This window comes from Acipenser ruthenus, chromosome 6 (genome assembly GCF_902713425.1).
Source record: "Acipenser ruthenus chromosome 6, fAciRut3.2 maternal haplotype, whole genome shotgun sequence".
Classification (NCBI taxonomy): domain Eukaryota; kingdom Metazoa; phylum Chordata; class Actinopteri; order Acipenseriformes; family Acipenseridae; genus Acipenser; species Acipenser ruthenus.
The window spans coordinates 6567226-6584870 of record NC_081194.1 but is presented as its reverse complement, the minus strand read 5'-3'; the positions used below and the strand labels follow the sequence as shown (position 1 = coordinate 6584870).

At 37.4% G+C, this 17645-nt stretch overlaps 1 protein-coding gene across 1 annotated transcript; it reads left to right on the top strand.

Annotated features, from left to right (window-relative positions):
• The first annotated feature begins 1342 nt into the window (after positions 1-1342).
• LOC117410517 (kynurenine 3-monooxygenase-like) lies at positions 1343-16273 on the top strand. The gene is made up of 15 exons (XM_059024858.1): positions 1343-1631; positions 2721-2790; positions 3968-4065; positions 4357-4446; positions 6739-6787; positions 7164-7251; positions 8498-8663; positions 9246-9317; positions 9525-9646; positions 11739-11886; positions 12262-12319; positions 12667-12749; positions 12954-13055; positions 13982-14041; positions 14732-16273. The coding sequence occupies exons 1-15, from the start codon at positions 1575-1577 to the stop codon at positions 14852-14854; spliced, it is 1386 nt and encodes a 461-aa protein (XP_058880841.1). The 5' UTR covers positions 1343-1574; the 3' UTR covers positions 14855-16273.
• The last annotated feature ends 1372 nt before the right edge of the window (positions 16274-17645 follow it).

Here is a 17645-nt window from a genome sequence, read left to right as displayed (position 1 = left end):
CCACACATTCTACTTTAGTTGAGTTATTGTCTGCCTTTCAAAATGTACAGCAGGAGTCCAATCAGCAGCTGCTGTCCCACCTAGAAAGGCAAGACGTGGACATGACAGCTGTAATTAGTAACCTGGACAGAATTACCAGGTGTCTGGATGCTCTGGTGGAAAGATTGCCTTTGTGTCCACATTTATATCCCCTTAATCCCTCTCCCTTTTTTTGTTTTGTTTTTTTAAATACTCTGAGTCCCTAAAGATTTCTGTAGAGACATGGGCACAGGCTCAGCATCTGTACCTACAACCAGACACATGCTTGCAACCATGTCTACCAAAAGTATATGAAATTCCAAGCTGTGTTAAACGATACATTCATGTAATAGTGTAGTTGGCTGTCAAATTATTTTATACCATAACATGTTTTTTTTTGTTTTGTTTTTTTTCTGTAAAAAAAAGAAGTTATGAATCACACAGTGTAGTCTGCGCCACTTAGTCGGGCACACTTAGAAGTGTGGGAGACGGTTCTTCCCGATGCTATTTATGTCGGTTTATTGGGACGTCACTTCATTTAAATGGGATACAGTATTTTTAAACAAGGAGGATGCGATTAAGTGATTGCGCTGTGACTTGCTAATTTTTTTTTTTGTCTTACCTTTGTTAGTTGTCATCGTGGCTGAGAAGCGAAAACGAGTCGATTTAATTTTGTTTAGGAATGAAAAAACAAACAATTGACTCATATTTCAAATTATGCATTTGACATTTATTGATGTGATGTAATTTATTAATTTTTTTCTTTCATTTAGCAATACATAAAACAATTGTACAGCAGTGTGGAGCAGTGGTTAGGGCTCTGGACTCTTGCCCGGAGGGTTGTGGGTTCAATCCCCGGTGGGGACACTGCTGCTGTCCCCTTGAGCAGATTGCACCAGTAAAAATCCAACTGTATAAATGGGTAATTGTATATAAAAATAATGTGATATCTTGTAACAATTGTAAGCCCCCCTTGGATAAGGGCGTCTGCTAAGAAATTAATAATAAAAAGACTGATCCTCTCTTTCGTTAATTATTAATATAACTGAGTGTCACTAGTCCACTCAAATGCCTCTCGTTTAATTGGGACAGCCGCGTTCTGTAATATGTATATGTTGTACATCTCCCGTACTGCATTTGTTTAGTGCTGTGCACTTTTTTGTGGTTATAAAATATCATTTCAATCGCGGTCAAGCACTTTTTGCGTTAAAGCTACATCGTTAAATAGATGTTATTAATCAAGAAAGGCTGCAGACTACAAAGCAAGGCGAGTGTGCCTCATATCTCTTTTCGAGTTACCATGGTTCTTTGGAATGCAGAACTGAAAAAGTTGCAGACCATTGCAAGTAGACTGTAAAGCTCCTCCCTCGGGGTTTCAAACTGGGGAAGTTACTCTTTGACAAAAAACAAACACAAAAAAACCCCCACAAAAACCCCACAGGCAAGGTAACTAGAGGTATGTTATGCGCCGATAAATTGTCTGCGGCGAGTGCAAGAATTGGAGTTACGAGGACCGCAGTACTACCAGATAGAACACGAGTTCCAGACACTCAGCTATGGAGCGCAAAGTCGGCGTGAATAATGTTAAAATTGCCGTAGTCGGAGGAGGCTTGGTGAGCAATTAAACTGTTTTTTTTTTTTTTTGATCTTTGCTGTTATGTTATTCTTGTAAAAAGTGTTGAATTAAACTGTACATGCCAGTCACGTTATTGTTTCGATGCACAGCTAAATAGGTACTGTATTCTCAATCTTACCAAAACAGTTCAGCTAAAAAATACAAATACGAGCTAAAACATGTATAAAATATATGACATAAAATGAGCTATCAAATGAGACATATGGTATTTTCTGAACTGTTATATAAACTCACAACTAGAATTCATACTAGGCAATTCCATTATTACATCATTCGGATTGCATTAACTTTGAAAACCGAACAGTGTGCAAATGTGTCCATATAAAAAGTTAATTAATGTAAACAGGTGTTTTTTTGTGTTTGTTTTACTGTAAGATGTCTGATGTCTCTCGCAATTGTGACTTTGCAAACTTGCATCGATTCATGACATGCTATATCGAGCCCAAATCTTGTTACATTGTATATTCAAATAAACTTACTGAGTCACAGTCACTGACCATGACATTATTACATAGCCATGCCTTTGTTTAATCTAAATCAGAAAATGTACGTTGTTTAGTTAGCTGCTGCACGTTAGAATAGGGCACAGTAGGAATAGGAGAACGAGTTAAAAGAAAAATTATAACTTATAAAAAAGAGGATCTATTTTCTTTCATGGTGTTTTGTTAAACATTTTACAGGAGACGTCCGTAGCCTCTGTGTGCCATCTTGAGCACTTATACACCTGTAATAGGATTGTGCTGTTGGATTTCTCCTGAGCTTTACTAGTGTTTTGGGACTGGCTGTGTAGTGTGTTTAGTTAAGGAGTGTTTTGTTCAAATCCATTTTCAACTGTTTTAAATAAGGTTAGAAGGTTATTCACAGGTCAAAGCACTGATTATTCTAAGAATGTTTAGGAACACTGTCAAAAAAACAGTGCTTAACATAGTAGTCTTTACAGTTTTGTGACTGGAGCCCACAGTATGGTTTCAGGCCAGTAGGTAGGTATTGTGAATTGCTACGTGGTATCTTCAGATCATTTGAAGTACAATTACCCTTTTTCTAATGGACTAATATGTTTCTCTAGGTTGGTGCATTAAATGCCTGCTTCTTTGCAAAGAGAGGTTTCCAAGTGGAGCTGTATGAATCAAGAGAGGGTGAGAAATTAAATGTGTTATTGGTTGGAGGTGTCTGCTATACAAGAATGTACAGTGTAAATGGACTATATTGTGACGTGGAGGTGGGAAGCGAATCAGGACAGAGGTATGCTGCAAAACAGCAGGGTCTTTAATTGCAGGGCAGAGCAAACAGGTTCAGACGATTGTCACCACGGCACTCAGCAACACTCCTTACATCACCAAGCAGCTCGCAGGCACTCCTTAAGTAGCTCCACAGACATACACAGTTGAAATGCTGTAGCCAATCTGAAGCCCAGCCCGGTTACCTCCCCCTGTCTCTGACATGTGCACCCCTCAGTTCCTTGTCCAATTTTCCCTTTGCTGGCGAGAGGTCACTGCTGGTGCAAGGTTGCATCCATTAGTTTAGGTAGGGTGAGCTCTTTTGCAAAGTCCAGTGCATTGCCCTCACGTGTAGCGGTCTCTGCAGGTTGCATGCTCTGAGCTCAGGCTTGCAGAGCATGGTCCGGCACGCTTAAACAGCCCTGAACAACAACCGGCCACAGACACATGGTTCCGCCTGAGCCCGTTGTTATTATTATTATTATTTATTTCTTAGCAGACGCCCTTATCCAGGGCGACTTACAATTGTTACAAGATATCACATTATACATTATTTCACATTATACAGATATCATATTATTTCACATACAATTACCCATTTATACAGTTGGGTTTTTACTGGAGCAATCTAGGTAAAGTACCTTGCTCAAGGGTACAACAGCAGTGTCCCCCACTGGGGATTGAACCCACAACCCTTTGGTCAAGAGTCCAGAGCCCTAACCACTACTCCAGATATCTTGACTCATAGTAAAACAAATCAACAATCATTTGGTGTAAGAATATACCATTTATCTAATGTAAACCATGACAAAACCTGTGACAATACAGTCCTTTAACACTAGCACACTTGTATTATGGTGCTGTACTGGATTAACTGATCCTGTTGCTCTGCAAGAATGTGGAAATGCCAACATTGTGGTACCTTGTTGGCTCGTTGCCAATGAAGATCATGTCATGAGAGTTGTGGAGCAATGACTGGATAATTATATTGTCTCTAGGTAATGAAAACATTTTACACAACAGGAATATGTTTTGTAGCGTTCTGTTTTTATAGTGATCCCAAACTGTTTATTTTCCAATCTTCCTTTTGTTGTAGATATACGAAGGGCTACAGTCGTGAAAGGGAGGAGTATAAACCTGGCCCTTTCACACAGAGGCCGTGAAGCCCTGAAAGCTGTTGGGATGGAAGATAAGGTACGGTATTATGGAATCCTTTAATTTATGCAACTTTTTATTGGTTCACAGCACCAATGGCTTTGAAAAATATAAAGTAATGCATTAAACAGAGAGAATGTGGATATGTTTAATTTTGATTCTATAAAGATATCATCATAAAAAAAAATCATGCATGATTTATAAAAAATAAAAATAAAATCCTGCTAAAAGTGAATTGAATTGGTCCCTTGGCTTTGTTCTGTATGGATATTTTACAAGGAGCACATGGACTCGTGCTTTAACTGTTTTCACTCTTATATCTTATTCCAGATTGTCTCTAAAGGCATCCCCATGCATGCTAGGATGATCCATTCTCCTTCAGGGAAAAGGTCTCCAATCCCCTATGGCAAAAAAGGACAGGTAACCATTATTTTTCAATGTTTTTTATTCTTAGTTTCAGATCATTCTCACTTGATTGTGGTAAGGAAGTGTGGCAAAGTGGTAAGTGGTAGCAGGTGTATAGCAGATGCAGTGCAGATACCGTAATTCCAAGAATCACACAGACAACAAAGTATGGGTGAAGATGTTTTAATGGTTTATAATCCAATGGTCTGATGACCTGCCAGTAAATAATAAAGAGCTGGCAATACACAACAATGTGTATTGCGCAGTGATGAAACAAAGGGTTGCAGTCCCGCAAATGAAAAACATGGTACAAAACACACACAATTAGACACACACGATCACTGTTCCAAAGTGAGTGCTCTCAGTGCTTGTGGTGAAGTACAATATAATACGTGCTATTAGTGAAACAGGTGCTGATAACAATGTTTATTCGTGACGGTAGTGCAGTGGTGATCCGGTTTCGTGGTGGCCCTTGGTGACAGCTCCGGATTTGTGTTTAGCCGTCTGGTGATAACAAACACAGACAATTACTAAACAGACAAACAAACAAAACAGTCACAAATGATTTTCTTTTAATTATTTTGGGCAATCTCCCGGTCCTTCCAGTTTCCACGTCAAAACCCAAGTGAAGGAAAAGATTTACAATTCTCCAGCCCCTTTTATGCGATTATGCATGACCCCTTGGTAAACGATTACAGCTGACTCTATTGCCTGCAGCTGCTACCTCGTTTACCTTCCAGGTCAATACATTCTCGCACTGGAGTCTCGTCTTCTTCCAGGCTGATTGACTTCCCGACCCAGGGAATGAACTGTCAGGACAACCTGTCCAAAGCCTTTCCCTTTCGCTACTTTGTATCCTCACAGGTCGAGAGGGAGATTTACGACCAGAACTCATTATATTTCCGTCACAGGAAGTAAAAACCAGTTTAGGCTCAAATGAGTCTTGATTTAAGATACAGCAGCCTGTTTTTGGTTTTGGTTTCTTGTCAGGATTCAAACCTGCCATTCTGCAGTTTAACATGCTATATGTATTAGCTGTGTTTACTTTTGGGTTCTGCTTTACCATGCTGTCTTTGCTATGTTTTTATATGTAATTGGTTACCTACTTAAGTCCCGCCAGATGCTACTTCTGTTTAAACTGTAGTAACAGTCAAACTGAATAGAAATTCTACTCCACGAGTTTGTTGAAACTAAATTCTAGACATATTTAAAGAAAAAATGAAAAGGGAGGTTTTTAGAGAGAATATTTCCGACATGTATATAACGATAAGGGGAAACATTTTAAAAACAGCTACAGTATGTAAATGATAAAAACACCTTGCAGTCACAACAACACTGGCAAATGAGTCAGAATAACTTTCGCAAGGTTTTTCAGTCCTGAGAGAAAAAAAGAATAGATAAAACAGGTTGGTATTGAAATAGTATAGAAATTCCACAGTGCTATGATCGTAGAACCATTTTAACCCATTAAGTGCCATTGTCTTTGTTTGAAGACGGACTACTTTTGTAATATTTTGCAGCATTTGTAACTGGAATCTAGTTCACAGTTTGCTGTTCATAGGCCTGGATGACTGTATCCCAGTTTTTCAGAATGGTTGAGAAAGTGTTTGTGGGTATGTTGAAATCTGCAGCAATATCTTGCTTTTTCTTGCATTACCCTCCACTTTCAGTACCTCCACTTTTCTCTGCACGGATAACGCATGTTTTTTGCACTGGTCACTCATTTCAATGCTTCATGGAAATGGCATTGATGCATGAGCACTGTGGCAACTCAAAATGGATCCCAAAACAGCACTAAAATACAGTACAGAGGTGCTAGCCTGGGTGAAAGTTAATACATTTTCTAATATCCCTTAGACTCAGCTGTTCGAACTAGGGACATTTGTTTAATTCATTTTTTTCTTCCCTAAGGGGCTCCAAAATAATACACACAAACAGGAAAATTGTGTTAAGTGAATTTGTATTATAAGAAGTAATTTACAGTAAGCAACTGTTCAATTTCTCCAGGACCATGTAGATAATTCATAGTATCAGGAAATGTGTTTATTCTGAGTTTGTCTTATTGAGAATTAAATATATATATATATATATATATATATATATATATATATATATATATATATATATATATATAAAAAACATTGGTCTACCTAGCTGCTGTATATCTACCATGCTATCTGAAGAAGGTGGAAGCTAAAACATTGTAGCTAAGTATTAAAATAGTGAGTTTTCAGTTTTATTCCACATTTACCTCCACCAATTCCAAAGAATATTGCCCATTCATATATATTGTTACTTATGTTTCAGTATATCCTGTCTGTTGATAGAGCCAACCTTAACAAAGAGCTTTTATCTGGTAAGGAAAAACTCATTATAACAACGTTTTTGTCTGTATTTATCATTATTTTTTTTCATTTCAAACAACAAAACAAAAGTAAAACAATTTTAGTGTTTTGCAACATCAAGATATTTGTTCGACTTCGATTTTTCTTACAAATTTCATAGCATTAACATCTAACATCATTAACGGGACTATTATTTACTGATAAGAGCCTATTAAAGTTATGAGTTGTAAATGGCTCTCTTCCCATCGCTGTGTCTCTTGTCAGGAGCCATGTAATTGTTGGACTCCCTTGTTTTTCCAATGAAAACTGTGTTACCACAGCCCATGGTAATACTTACTAAATCCAGCAGTTAGAGTTTTCTTGACCTTTGATCTTTGTTTGCTTTAGCTGCTGAAACATACCCCAGTGCCAAGATGAACTTTGAACACAAACTGGTGGATTGGAATTTGGAATCCGGTTCAATGACATTCCTCAGGTAAACAGTTAAAGATCAATGAACAGCAATGATGAAACACTGAAGAATTACCTTGCTCTTATTGTATTACTTGTGTTACTTGTATTGTAACGCTTGAAATGTTTTTGCTTACGATTGTAAGTCACCCTGGATAAGGGCGTCTGCTAAGAAATAAATAATAATAATAATAATAATAATTACATACGTGAAATAATGGAAAATAACATATCAATACATATGTTAAAAATGTGAATAAAATGTTGTTTTTTTTTCAATCAAATTACTTTTTTCAGTGGGTGCTGGTCCTCAGTTGTAATTACATTTCAGAATTGTTGCAGATTGAGACAGAATACAGTATTCTTCGGCACTGTGTAACATGTATCCACTTGGTTGCCAAGAAAGCCGTGGATAAAGGCATGATTTTTCTGAAGTTAATTATGTTTTTGTGATAGTTGACCTGAGTTGAGTAGTATCCTTTAATTCCCAAAGTGGTAAAGGAAAACTCATATCAAACCATCAGACCAGTTATCTAATCTAACACACTAATATGTAGAACTATGCCCATTTATTTATCAGTTGAATTAGTTATACTTGGACAGTCTTTCTGTAAAGTTACTCAGTGCTAAAAGGGTGTTACAGAAAACTACTTAATGACCTAATTTAATACTTTAGGCAAGGGAAAATATGTCTTCAATTCTTATACTTAAACGTATACTCCAGAGGCTGATTTCTCGCTAATCTGGGACTGCCTAACCCTAACCAGGGTCTATGAAACCTGACAAAGGTGTTTTAAGCAGCTGGACATCAAGTCAGAAAGCCTCACCTGTTACAATTTAATTTGTTTTACATATGTCAGTTTCACTTCCTGAAATTGGTTCATTTGGTTTGTAATTCAATTGTAAACAAACTCAGGCCTTGTCCTTCATGACATGTCAGATATCTCCATTTTACTCTTTGGACAGAAACAGAAACCATTCCCACTAGTCCAAATGTTCTCTGATGGGGTTTGCTTTAGCCAAACAAAAAAAGAGTGACTCCAACTTGAGTCCATGCCTTTCTTATCTGAGTGTAACCGACAGTCTTCATTGGTTTGGTCATTTGTTTTGATATTGTTCATGGTAACAAAATGTTGATATTGTTCATGGAAACGAAATGTTCATTAAGTTAATCAACAGTGTATCCTATTTAGTTGAATTGTAAAGTCAGTCATCACCCCAGGCTATTCACTGACCTTATATCATAACCTTGTTTGTTTTCATATTTGCAGGAATGATGGGTCAACCAAAGTGACTACATGTGATCTCACAGTTGGGTGTGATGGGGCCTTCTCTGCTGTTAGAAAGCGCTTCATGCGACAAAGCCGTTTCAACTACAGTCAGACATACATTCCACATGGGTATATGGAACTTACTATACCTCCAAAACATGGGGATGTAAGTATATCATAGTGGTGGCAACATTATTTTGGGTCATTCCAGTTTAAGTGAACCAAGTTCTGGCGTGGAGGTTACTCCATTTGTGGTTGATGATGCTGTACATAAATATCATGTGATTTAAAAAACGGGTGCAGGCAATAGAAGAGCTGTGTAACCCATGGCAATTTGGATGACTTTTACCAATTTGTTCAATTTTTGGACCTAGAGAATAACATTATCGATTAATTACAGCTCACTGGTGTAAGAGGTTGAGTTGGTGCACTTGAACTGGAGTCACCCTTTTTTTGGCTTCAGTGAAGGTTTTGACCCATATACTGGAATTATGAAAGAATTAAATAAATAAACTTTTAGATAGTTCAAGCAGATTATTACGTGTTTAAAAGACCGTTCATTCACATGTTTAATGTTGAGGGCTATGTTATGTTATATTGTGGTGTTCAGTATTTGCTCATATGATGCATGTACAGTGTATTATAAGCAAAGCATTGTAAATAATTACATCCCTGGGTTTTCGTGCATGTTTGCTTGGGGTTTCCATATCAAAGATACATATACAGTATTCATCTTTTTTTTTTCCAGTTTGCCATGGAACCGAATTTTCTCCACATTTGGCCAAGAAACACTTTCATGATGATTGCTCTGCCCAACTTAGTAAGTGTTATCTTTACATTTTACAATCTCATTTCCAATACACACACACACACACACACACACAAATATGATCAATGTTGCGATAAGAAAATGTATTAAGCAACAGATTAAATGAATTACACTTCCCTTGATATTTTTACACCAGTAAGGACATGTCGTTTTGTGTGCTGCTTGTTTCTCAACATCATTTAACCTTCTCTTTTCAAGGACATGACCTTTACCTGCACCCTTTTCATGCCGTTTGAGGACTTTGAGAAGATTACCACTGGGGATGAAGTGCTGGAATTCTTCCAGAGATACTTTCCTGATTCCATTCCCCTCTTTGGAGAGTAAGCGTTCCAGCCTCATGTTGAATGCATGATACTGCATGTTTAGGAGCCTTTATTGCTAGCTGTTACTTTGATTCCTACCTAAGTAGGTTGTGGCTGGAGATAATTCCCATTGGATGGTGATTGGATGTTTTAGTGGTCAATTTTTTGTCCCACCGCCCAAACTAACACTAGGCTCTTTTGGCAAGCATGAGCAAGATGACATTTTTGTAGTGTGCACCAGTAATTCCTTCCGCTCTGACACATTGAGTTTGTTAAAGATTTGCAATGAAATATCTCTGACAAACTCACTGTTGCAAGGGGGGAAGAAATTACCAGTGCACACCCTAATTGCACACTGGTGGTGATTTTTATAATGGTCTTATTACAGACATTCCACCTCAAGCTTGCTCAGGGGCTGTCCTAAAAGTAAAAAAATTACAGGTGACTTTATTAAACATGCCATATATTCATGATTGCAGAAACAGAAATACAATGTGATTAAGAACACATCATCAGATAATAAACAGATATCATACAAATTCAGAGCGTCTTGGATAAGAATCTAGATCAATGTATCCATTGCTCGAGCCCCCCCCAAAAAACTGCCGGAATGCACTATATCATTTCAACAACAGTTAAAATAACATACAGTAGAAGCCTGTTCATCTGAACAGCTGGGGAACATAGCAATGGTTTGTATTAATGAGCGTTCAGGTGTTTACAAAAACAGCAATACACGTACATATATTGCACTCTAAAGGTGTATTTAAAATTTAGTGTTTTTCTGATTGCCCCAAACCTGATTTTTACACTGTATATAACGTCACTCTGCAAAGCACATCTGACAGTGGTACTGAAGCATTATATACAAGTACATTTAAAGTAAAACTGATTCAAATAAGCGAAGCACTGTTTTTTTTTTATTTGTATGCACATACATATCAGTTCATTGGTTTCACAATTTTTTAAAACGTTAAAAAAAGGAAACACTATAAACTGAATACAGTACTGAAAACAACACTACTCTCAAAACAGCAGGCTGTATTCCAGAGTGCTGTTGGTCCTACAGTTTTACACTTACATTTGTGTGGATATTTCCCCCAAAACAACAGCGAACAGAGTTTATATGACGTTTGAAATGAAATCAACGATAATACAGTATCACGTCTTTCTGAACAGCTTGTCTGTATAGGTTTAAATTCCAAATGAAATTAACTAGGGTTCCACCTGGAATTTGTAACTTACGTTTCTTATCAATAAATTCACATTTACTGTTTTAACTGTCTTATCTTTTCATACAACATAAAACGTTTTTACTGAATTAAAAAAAAAAACTGGTATTGTTCAAAACTAAAGATTATATAACATGGGTAGGCAAAGATCTGCACACAGCTAGCAACAATTACTAGGCACGAAACCCCGTACCCACAAACAGATAAGAACTTGAACTTGAAGCATATGTAGAAGTGACTGCAAATCACGGTCAGCACATACTAGCATAGAAATAAAAATGATATCCCACTTCCCACAGTATATATAATGAGTTAAAGCTAAATAATATTGTACAGGTGTTTTTTTACATTTGCTATAATTTCTAAATGTTGTGTATATAAATCAGTGGTCACAAACCCAGAATAAATGTTACTTTTCTTAACTTTAATATATGGTAAGACTAGTGTTTCAAACATATAAACTAAAAATAAAAGGTCTTCATGAATTTATATAACAAACATGCACATATTGTACAGTCAGCACAGTTATTGTCTTTTCACGCACAAAGGTTGACGTGAGTCTGTGACCGCACTCAGACAGCCTGAGTTTGCTGTCGCAATGTCCAGAACTAGGCGACGGCGATATTTTTTGATACATTTTCACATGTGAGTTGTCAAATTCAAACATAGTTTGCTGGAAAATATATCTATTTATTTTCAAAAGGTTCCAAAAAGTGGCGAACTCCGCTCCGGCTACCAAAAAAATTGCAGGAATGCCGTTCCGGTGCATTCCGCCAGGACTCGAGCACTGAATGTATCAGGCTTAATACTTAGCTACCTATATTTATGTTTTTTTTTAAAATTATTTTATTGCATTCGATTTCTTGTGTTTCATACAGAGAGGCATTGAAGCAGGATTATTTCCGCTTGCCAGCCCAAGCTATGGTGTCAGTAAAGTGTTCCCCATACCATATTGGAACCGCATGTGTGCTAATGGGAGATGCAGCTCATGCTGTTGTTCCCTTTTATGGACAAGGAATGAACGCGGTAAGTTAAATTTTGAGTTAACCAATGGCAGTCCTGGAGTGGGATATCTTACCCAACCATGAGGACTCCAAACCCAGGGTGGATGCCATAAATTCATAGATTGCTTGATTAATCTGAGATGTGATTAGATCAGGTGAATTAGGGCAGAGATGTGCGGGAGAATAAAATGAAGATTAAATGGTGACTTGTCTCTTAGAATCACAGTTTAATCTAAACACAGAGAGACACATTTTAATGGTCAGTGAACAGAGCGGTCAGAACTGAACAGAACAAGGTGAGGACTGTTGATGGTATATTATTTTTCAGCAACAGCCTTAGTAGGACATTTACTTTCTTTTTACTTTTAACCGTTTTTTCATATACATTTTTTTTAAGGGCTTTGAAGATTGTATTGTTTTTGACGAATTGTTGGACCAGTATAACTGTGACTTTAGTGAGTATATTATAATTCATGTATAAGAAATCAACCAAAAGATCTGTCATAATTCCAGTACATCTTATCTTGTGCATAGCACATGTGACAGATATATTGAAGATTTTACTTTTTATCAAGAAATATAGATTCTATCTGGGGTTGCCATAGTCATCTCTTCTGTAAATCCAATAAACCCAAGTAGAAGAGAATTTAAAAAAATCTAACTGTTAACTGGGACGTTCATTTTGCATATTATCGCTGGGAGCCACTACAGTATTACACATGGCTTGACCCTAATAATTAAAAAACCACTCAAAGCTCATGCATTATGAGAAGAGTCATCTTTCTGTGTTTCTTTCATGAAGGTATCTGCCTTCCTGAGTTTACAAGACTGAGGGTCCCGGATGACCATGCTATAGCTGACTTGGCCATGTACAACTATATTGAGGTAAGAGACCCTCGTGAAACACAGTCAAGCTAATGCCTTCATCAGTGTTATCAGCATCAGCTGAAATGCATGTCTACTTTACATAGTTTAATCTCTGCTCTGAATGGCATGAATTGTGTAGTGCTTAAACCAGACTAATGCGTAGTGGAGTGTTTTTTCTTTCTGGTTATTTGATGTATAGTTTTGAAGAATAATTTGTTTTAGATGCGTGCACACGTCAACTCCAAATGGTTCCTGTTCCGGAAGCATCTTGATATGATTCTTCACTACATGATGCCGAACACGATTATCCCTTTATACACCATGGTAAGTCTCAAGAACACAATTATCCCTTTATACACCATGGTAAGTCTCAAGAACACGATTATCCCTTTATACACCATGGTAAGTCTCAAGAACACGATTATCCCTTTATACACAATGGTCTCAACCTGAATTCATCTTTACATTTACATAAATAAATAAAATGTAGTCATTCTATAACAAGCGCCCTGTGTATCAGAAGCAATTTGTGTATAACTCAGCCTTTGGTTAGCTTAGCTGTCTTATGTATTATGCGTAATATGTACTCTTGTATGACACTCACCTCTCTATATATTAATTTATCAAAATCTGCACATTATACTGCTTGTACTGTATATTAACCTAGTATACTGCGCACCTTGTTACAACGTGCGACCCTTATTTTACACACATAACTTTTCCTAAAAGGGGTCATTTACAAAAAAGTACCGGATCTTATAATTAAGGAAGACGGATAGCAATTGTTTCGAGACCTAATATACTGACCTTGATTTACAATACCTCCCGTATATGCTTCAGTTTCTCATCTACTTGTGGATTGGGGTTTCGTGTCTTATTGTTGGTGTCGGTAGCTGCATGCCCGCCTTTGCCTAGCCGTGTTGTAACGTGATCTTCATGTCTGAACAATATTAGTGGGGGTCGACTAATGTACAGAACAGGAGCTACGACACTATTGTTAAGAACGCAGTTTTCTTACAGTTCATCATTTGCAAACTGTATAATTCTCACCTGTCAGACAACAAGGTACCAGATCTGGGATGGGGTTGCTAATATTCGTACAAAGTTGTGAATTATATTCTGAAGTGATTCCTTAATGCACAGTCATTACAGTGACATGTGAATCAGTACAGCTTCTTTGTATGACACTGGCCTGGGCTTTCTGCTTTCCCTTATTAAGATGGATTCGTTCATTTCCCTTGTTGTTACAGGTTACATTTACAAGAACCCGGTACCACGAGATAGTAAAGAGATGGCAATGGCAGAACAAGGTAGGAAATCGTTTCCTTGGCCTCCGCTGTTTGCAGTAAGGAAAAGCCAATGATGTTTGGCGCCCCTGATGTCCAGTATTTTTTCACATTACACCATGCGCTTAAAAAGAACAATTTCTAGACTAAGGGCAGCTACAATGGTACCAGCCATTGGTAGAATGATAACAGTCAGATTTTGAAGATACCATTGTCAGATTTTGACATGGTAATGCCATCAGAATGATATGGACAATCAATACACACTGGTAGTTCATTGCAGTACCACATGGTAGCATATAAGCGTGCTACCAAATAGAGAGCGCTTTGCAATATTGCCATGCTAGACCAGCACATTGCTATTGTGTTTATATGTTCTGCTTTATAATCTGTCAGCAGTCATAATAAAGAGTTGTAAGATGTCAAACATGCTCCTTTTGGAATGCTACTTGGCAAAGGCTCTGACTAGATCACTATGGGACTGACAATAAATGTCTCACCACAAGCCATTCTGCATTTTTCGAAAAACTGTGATATTCAAAGAGGAGACAATTATCTAATCAAATATACCAAGTTTTATGTCAAGAAGGGGATCTGACTGTGGTAAAACAGAAAGCAAATACTCAGCCTCAGTCATTCTGCATTTATTCATCTTTCTATATTTTTTGCAAAAGTCAATGAGTATTTAATTTTTTTTTTTTATTATTCCCCCAGGTCATTAACCGAGGACTTTTTCTTTGTGGGGTGTCTTCGGTTTTAGGTGGCACGTACCTGCTCATTAAACACCCCCCTTGTACACCAAGCATTAAGCTGGACCAACTGTGGAACTGGGCCTAGAGTCTGAAGTAACAGATTTACAAACAGACAGGCCTGGGTGACAGGGTGTATTTCTGTGTTTCGCGGATCACCACTATATCGAGGCCTCTAAATATTTTCAAACCGGGCCTTTTTTGATGTTTTTGCACGTGTACGTGTGTGTGTATATATATATATATATATATATATATATATATATATATATATACACACACACACACAAAGGGCAATATTGCCCTCAGCCTTTGGCTTTGAGCAATATAATAACATAATCTCTGTAAGCTAGTATTGTCCTCCCTCAGGGGCAATAATTTTGTGATATGTGACTAAAAAAAAAACAGTTGAAGGGCTTGAGTAGGTTTAACCAATGGGATAGTCAAAGATCTGCTCCTTGTTACAACAGTGTATACTTGCAAGACGAACGACACACGCCTCACGCCCCAAGCCTGACACCCCAAGCCTGGTACCCTTATAACTCCGCCTCTACAGTGACGCAGTTTCCAAGTCCTCAAGAAACGTCTGCTAAGAAATAAATAATAATAATAATAATGATGCACTGATCCCACCCATGTGAAGTCATTTTTTTTTTTTGTTTACAGAATCTACTTTTCTCTGTATTGTTAATGTCGTAACATGTAATATGCCCATTTTATTTATGTTTTTCAAATAATTAATACATCGACATTGCGTTCTAAATAAACCATTTAATCATCATTACATTTATAAAGGCAGTATTAATTAATTGCTTGATACTCTCTGATTAATGTACTACTGTTAGAACGGAACCCTATAAAAATGTACCACTGGATTTTGGAACAAGGTACAAAGGTATCTGTGAAAGTACAATTGTAATGTATCCTACACCATCAATATACAATTCCCTGTGTTACAATAATGCAGTACAAACATAATAATAGTATAGCTACACTATAGAACCGTGGTACATTTTTATAGGGCTATAGCGTCACACAATCTACATTTACTTAATCGTATTGAAGTAAGAATTATGTGTTCCATTCTCATCTTATTTACAATGTAAAATTGACATGCTTACATGTCTGTATAGGTTAGCCTAGGTAAACGCAATAAAATATAGGAAGCTGAAGTTCAGGTAGTCACTCATATTATTTGCATCCCAGTTTTTGTTCTGTCCATTAAGCTCATATGCAATTTATCAAAGTTGAATGATTATCCCTTTGTTTAAGTTCCTTTGGTCATATCATGTTGACCTGCTTTTTGTCTGTGTATCCCACAAGGATCATCCCTTCTACAAGTGCATGTGACCTGGCCCAACATGGATTTGTGTGGCACATATGCCAATGGAGTTTGTATGCCATAGCTAAATATCCCTGTGCCATGTATTTGCATATTCTAAATGAAATACAAACTGAAATTAGAATTTCAATGTAGATGTAAAATAAAAATACAGGCCTGCATAAACCATTGTGCAATCAGTTTTTAATATATATATATATATATATATATATATATATATATATATATATATATATATATATATATATATATATATTCTATAACTGTTAATTTGCAGTCTGTGTGGAGTTTGCATGTTCTCCCCGTGTTCGCGTGGGTTTTCTCCGGGTACTCCGGTTTCCTCCCACAGTCCAAAGACATGCTGTCCACGTTGATTGATCACTCTAAATTGCCCTCTGTGAGTGTGTGTGTGGTGCCCTGCTATGGACTGGCATCCCGTCCAGGGTGTAGTCTCGCCTTGCGCCCTGTGTATGCCGGGTTAGGCTCCGGCTCACCGCGACCCTGTAAAGGAGTAAGCGGTTAATGCCAATGGATGGATGGATGGATGTTAATTTGCAGCATGCACAAAGTGAATTAGAAACAGGGTATATTCACCCCTGGACATGTTCACATAGATATACCAGCATGTGGATTCGTGTTTAGGGCTCTGGACTCTTTACCGGAGGGTTGAGGGTTCAAACCCAGGTGGGGCACTGCTGCTGTACCCTTGAGCAAGCGGGTACTTCACAGATTGCACCAGTAAAATACCCAGCTCTATAAACGGGCACACATGCAAGTCACTTTGAATAAAAGCATCAGCTAAAAAATTATCTATAGCAATTTTATGTCCATATGTGAAACACACACACACAAAATACAGCAATTTATGTAGTCACATAGAGGTGGTGATTAAAGGGGTCTCTCCTAGCAAGGTGCAGTTGTATTGAAGTGAAAGTGGTTGCCTATAGGTACAGTTGGTGGCTAAAAGTGGAATTGAAGACAAACCAACCCTAACCCCAAACCCTAAATAACAAGCTGTGATGCAAATAAAAATCCAACTACAGCCTCGTATTAAAGATTATAATCATTGAACACATCTGTGATGTTTGTTGGTATAGAAATGAATTAGTAGAAAGGGAGTGGATTTTGTCTGTTCCTATTAAAATTGGAAGATTTTTTTGATTACATACACAACATACACATAGGGTAGCAGTGTAGAGTAGTGGTTAGGGCTCTGGACTCCTGACCGGAGGGTCGAGTTCAATCCCAGGTGGGGGGACACTGCTGCTGTACCCTTGAGCAAGGTACTTTACCTAGATTGCTCCAGTAAAACCCCAACTGTATAAATGGTTAATTGTATGTAAAAAATAATGTGATATCTTGTAACAATGTGAGTCACTCTGGCTAAGGGCGTCTGCTAAGAAATAAATAATAATATAAGAAATAATAATAAGGAGTTCTGTAACCACTCTGCAACCAACTTGTGTTTTGTTGATATTTTAAAACCAACTTTGGGGGGATTAAATCAACATTTAGACCCATCCACTAAAACCAAATT